The sequence below is a fragment of the Ranitomeya variabilis genome, chromosome 1 (genome assembly GCF_051348905.1).
Source record: "Ranitomeya variabilis isolate aRanVar5 chromosome 1, aRanVar5.hap1, whole genome shotgun sequence".
NCBI lineage: Eukaryota > Metazoa > Chordata > Amphibia > Anura > Dendrobatidae > Ranitomeya > Ranitomeya variabilis.
The window spans coordinates 299,939,648-299,945,647 of record NC_135232.1 but is presented as its reverse complement, the minus strand read 5'-3'; the positions used below and the strand labels follow the sequence as shown (position 1 = coordinate 299,945,647).

Below are 6,000 nucleotides of genomic sequence, written 5' to 3'. Positions count from 1 at the left end.
ATCCTTATAGCAGTATCCTCTTGATACAGAACTGAAAACCTGCAGTAAAATTAAATGATAGAATGAGTCTTCAGTCATCACTTGGGGGAGAAGAGGAATAACGCCCACCATACACAGATGGCTCTCCGTCAGATGATGGTTCGGCCAGCACATCTAGGCAGACACACACATGAAGGAGAAACACCGGCACACTGTCCTTTTAAAACAATTGTGTGCTTGAGGAAGTGACTCGTGGTCCAGACTGAGGTAGGAACCTCAGCACCACAAAAGAAAAATGGAGACTGTAGGTCTTGCTGTAGTGTAAATTTATTTTGATCCGACAAGGAGTCAAAAACCGGTATGATCCAACGTTTTGCCCGGAAGCGGTCTTTGTCAAGGACATCTGTTGAAAGTGCAGGTAGGCAGAAATCTAGAGCAATAACGTAAATAAGACATCTTATACCCTGCTTGCCGCATTTCCCAATTCCAGGCTCTTGCTCCACACAGGTCCTCCTTGACAGGAGAAATCTGACGATTTACATTATTGCTGCACCAAATTTCTGTCTACCTGCGCCCGCAAAAGATGTCCTTGACAAAGACCACGTCCGGTTGAATCGTTAGACCCCATCTGTTTTTGACTCTTGGCCATATCACAACAAATTTACAGTACACTGCAGCAAGAACTACATTCTCATTTTTCTTTTGTGGTGCTGAGGTCCATTTCGCATACACAGGAGCGCTCTTTTAAATCTTTAATAGCAATAGTTTTTTTTTTATATAGGCCAAAGGGAATTTTAGGGCCCAGGTTTGATTGCAACCCCTGCACCTATTGCTGCAGTCAGCCTTGCGCAGGCGTGTACTACGGAGGACACAGCATGAACTTCAATCCAATATTGTGGCCAGTATGCAGCCAGCGGGTAAGGAAAGGGTGAATCAAACACCCCGCCCATATGACCGCAAACCTGTCCCGCCAAATTCAGGTGACAGGTTTCCTTTAAGCAGCAGGAGGGGGCAGCAATAGATGGGTAATAGAGTTGGAGTGACAGAGGCTTTGGATCTAGAAATGCTCTTGAGACTCATTTGCACATGAATTCAGATACTGATTTCTCAGTAATAAAGGAGCAGACTGGCCGTGTAAAAGGTATTGCTAGACTTGTCTATAAAAGTGCTACATATACATCTATATAGTTTGGAGTGTGAAATCCTGCTGACAGATTCCCTTCAAATAAATAGAGGCATGTACCGGAGGCTTACTTCTTTCTCTCATGCAGGGTCAGCGTATTTGAATGTTCATGTTTATAGAGTCTGTAATTTACCAAAAGCCCATCCACTACATGCAGGTTCAGCTTAAAGGGAAGGTGGCACAATGTTTTTTTTTTTTTGTATTAAAAATGATTGTTTATATAAACACTTAAGTTTAATACAAAATTAAATTTAACTTTAATTTTTTTTTTATTATTAATTATTTTTGCAGACACTGGGGGCTGCCATTTTGCTTTGCAGGAGTGTAAGAGTCGCAGCACAACACTTACACTCTGCAAATACGGCAGCCCTGGGCATAGGAGACAGCGGTCGCCCGCCAACCCTATACCTGGCATTGAGCAGCTCCCTGCTGTGATCTGGGCATGCCCCCTGGGCTGACCAGATCACAGCAGAGGGAGGAGATTGGCTTCATTTTTCTGGAGCCCACAGTGTATTCTGTGAGCTCCACTTTCCCCCAGTAACCGCTCAGCTCAACATGAGCCATGAGGTTATAGGAGGAGACTGGATAGATGTGACCAAGGACGAGAGGCCGCAGGGAGAGAGGAGCAGCGTGGGCAGCAGAGCGGTGAGGTAAGTATTAGCGGTGAGCGGCGACCAGCGATGCTAAATCACCGCTCACCGCCAGCCTGCAGTGTTCAGAGTGCAGGAGTGTGACCATCACACACTGTGCTCTGAACATGGGATGGGGGAGAGCGCCCAGGGGGAGAGGGGTGCATAGGAGGGAGAGCGACCCATGGGGAGAGAGACATGCAGGAGGACGTCAATGACAAACATTTTTATTATGCATATAAAATTCGCACAACAGTTAAAAAGGAAAAAATTGATAAAGGATAAGGCAGTCCATGAATAACGTGACTTATTTTAAGAGATATTAAGGCACTAAAAGGTTTCAGATTTCAATGGAGGCTCATCAACAGAAAGGTACCACAAGGGGTAAAAGCAGCAAAGGGAACCAAGCAGCAGAGCGGCTCCGTACTGTATGTGAGAATACTCCTCTGGTTGCATTGAAGTCAATAGGAAAACTGTAGCGTGCCAAGTGTAGTGCATGGTGTGATTTGAGAACATCCCGACAAGGTTAATAAAACTTACAGTGCACAAATGCATTATTTGATAGGGAATAAAAAAAAATCTACACAAGTTTGCTCCTCTGTAGCTGAATAAATTGACAACTGTTCATTAATTCCCTTTGTCATCTGTGTCTGTCCACATGAACGCTATCAAATCAGTGCTGAAAGTGATCGCTGAAACTCGCCCAGTTGTCAATTTATTCATACACTTACAAGAGGGAAAGCACAATACATGTTTAAGACAAGATACTCCAGAATTGTTGTTATTTCATGGGTGATGCAAGTCATTCATAAAATATACTTTTCAGATCACATAGGCGAATCTTTTTGGAAAAGTATTGCTTTTTTCTGGGAATAAAATGGTTATTTTATGTTAGGACTTGCTCCTGAATATTAGACATTTTGTCCTGGAACACATCACACCATTATTAGATTAACACTAGATCATTTTAAAGACATACCATCAAATACGGTCATAGTTAAAAAAAAAAAAGCAAAACCGAAAGGATGAAAATCTGTAGCCGACCATGTTAGATCTGTCCGCTACGTACCTGCCAAGATGAAGAGGAATTCTACCCAAAATGTAAAGATTTACCATATATTAGCATGTCACGTATTAAAAACCGGTTTACTAAGTGGCTACTTCTTTTACTTTGAGAAATATTGGCATGATTCAGTTGTGGCAGATGAGCAAACGTGAGCGCAGCTATATAGGTTTGAATATTTAATGTGGCTGCTATGGAAATTATTACGTGGGTATTGCATTTTATACCAACAAATTAGCGGCAATCAACATGCCTGCCACAACAAAACGAGAAACTGCAAATATCTCTGCAAGTAAAAAACAAATCTAACAACCGATCCGTAATATACTGGTGTATGGTCACTTCTACATTTTGCAGGGAAATCCACTTTACAGATTATTCAAGTCATTGGGGCGAGAAATCAATATAGGCATAGTGCTGAGCAGATCACTTTCATTAGGCGTCTTTTGTTGTGAATGTTCCACGTATCCGCTACACACCTCCTGAAGACAGAAGAAAAGAGGCCATGTCCTGAGTTGTAGCCAAAGATAGTGAGTGGGTTAAGTCTGTAAGAGGGGTAGTTAGGCTTTGTAATCCAGCTCTGCGCTCATCTTGTTGTACATTATATATATTGCTTCAATGGTGGTGGTGTAGTTGACCAGGAACTGGCGGATTTTCTCTATGCACTCTTCCTCTTTCACGTTTTGTCCTTTGGAAAGGGCCTTAAGAAAGTCATCTTTATACGGAGCAGCACATAGAGCAGCCTAAATAACAGAAGACATATGTTGCTGTTAATACAGAAGAAAAACCAACACATTTAGAGCATACCCTCGACCCTCAACTGAATTGTGGAGTAGAACCCAAGGAAGTGTACAGGCTTATGATACCTTTGGATGTCATCAGTGCCAGATCTTTGGGGATTAATAAGTCATCAATACCACAATCGGTGCGGGATTAATACATTACCAATACCACATCGGTGAAAGATTAATACATTACCAATACCACAATTGGTGGGGGATTAATACGTTAGCAATACCACAATCGGTGGGGGATTAATACGTTATCGATACCACAATTGGTGGGGGATTAATACGTTAGCAATACCACAATCGGTGGGGGATTAATACGTTATCGATACCATAATTGGTGGGGGATTAATACGTTACCAATACCATATCGGTGGGGGATTAATACGTTATCAATACCACAATTGGTGGGGGATTAATACGTTATCGATACCACAATTGGTGGGGGATTAATACGTTATCGATACCACAATTGGTGGGGGATTAATACGTTATCGATACCACAATTGGTGGGGGATTAATACGTTATCGATACCACAATAGGAGCTGATACAGTCCTCAGGTAATTTAACTACACATTGAATGGAGCAGTACTGTACTGGCTTTGTTCTCTTACTTATACCTGGTAGCCATCATGGCTGATAGGTTCAGTTGTCAGTTGTCAGCCACTGAGCCACCCATAATCTGATATTGATGACCTATTCAAAGGACAGGTCAATATCGTAATCCTAGAAAACGCTTTTAAGAACGAATCCACTCCTAACTGCACTGTTATTCAGCATCCTAGTGTCTTACTGCAAAAAATAATATTAACTGCATTTTTCAATTTTATGGAAAGAGAAAGTCTTCTGTTGTGAGCGCATCGGTGAATTCTATAGTCATGAAACCTCTTTTACGCTACAAATGCATTTTTCTTACAGGAAACATGAGGTTCTAAGAAAAATCAATGAGTCTATGAGATGGCATATAATTTCCAGAAATCTATGAGTAATGCTAGAGACTTTGAACTGCACTATAGAATCCAGTTCTTGGCATCGGTGGCATCTGAAATCGTGCCAATCACCAATGTGATCTTCTGACGTACCCATAACAGAAAATAATTTGCCTAGATTTCACTTTTTAAATTTCTCGTTTCAACTAATGGTCAAGAGCACATATGTTGAACTCTGGCCCGCAGGGCAAGTAAATTTGGCCTGCATCACACTTTCCACTACATCAGCATCCTAGACGAAGATATAGGTGCAAGCAATGATGGAGGAGGAAGCATCAGCTGTGGCTGCTTCTCCCACTATTCCCCTTCTGCGTCAGATATCTCAGCGGTCATTACAACGCGCCCACTGTACCAAGATGTGCAGAAGATTTGAAGACACCATGAAGAGACAGGAGCAGTCGGGGAATGGGTAGAGGTGAATATTTATTTTTTACGTGGGGCCTAATATACTGTATGGAGCAGTATGTGGGACCCATTATATAATATAGAGCACCATCGGGCTATTAAACTGTATGGAAAGCAATTCACTGCCCCGTTATAATGTATGGAGCACTATGTGGAGCCCATTATACAGTACTGTATGGATCATTATGTGGGGCCAATGGTACAGTACTGTATGGAGCACTATGTGGTGCACATTATACTGTATGGAGCATTATGTGGGGCCCAATATACAGTACTGTATGGATCACTATGTGGGGCCTATGGTACAGTACTGTATGGATCACTATGTGGGGCCTATGGTACAGTACTGTATGGATCACTATGTGGGGCCAATGGTACAGTACTGTATGGAGGACTATGTGGGGCCAATGGTACAGTACTATATGGAGCACAATGTGGGGCCCATTACACTGTATATAGCACTATGTGAGGTGCATTATACTGTATGGAGCACTTTGTGGCCATTATACTTGTGGGAAGGGCTGTGTGGGGATTACAGTTGGAGAATCATACTGGGCATGTGGAGGAATTCACTGTGAGGGTGTCATAGTGTTTTGGGGGGCACTTTTGTTTACATCATGCTTTTATCTGCATTATTCAAGGTTTTTTTTATCCTTTGTGATTACATATTTAAATTAGGTCAAACTTTGTTGTCCCGTGATTTTGTCCATTTTGGCCCCCTGAGTATTTCAGTTTGACATCCCCAGTCTAGAGTGTACAAGGACCGCTAGTCTAACAGTGACAAATTTGGTAGGAGGGTGAAGAATTGGGATTTTAGATTTCAATGTTTTTTAATGAAGGAGATATGGCTTCCATCAGAGATGTCTGGCAGTAGGATACAGGTTTATAGAGGAGTATAGAAAGCTAGCATTCAGCAAAATAAGGGCTTTGAACACAGCTATCTAGTGGTTATGGCCTACAAT

General features: G+C 42.1%; 1 protein-coding gene across 1 annotated transcript in view; it reads right to left on the bottom strand.

Moving 5' to 3' along the window:
- Positions 1-2,002: 2,002 nt before the first annotated feature.
- GLTP (glycolipid transfer protein) overlaps positions 2,003-6,000 on the bottom strand; it is a 61,969-nt gene continuing 57,971 nt past the window's right edge. The window contains exon 5 of the mRNA XM_077295694.1: positions 2,003-3,597. Within this exon, the coding sequence (XP_077151809.1) occupies positions 3,415-3,597 (183 nt within the window). The 3' untranslated portion in view covers positions 2,003-3,414. The remainder of the gene's footprint in view (positions 3,598-6,000) is intronic.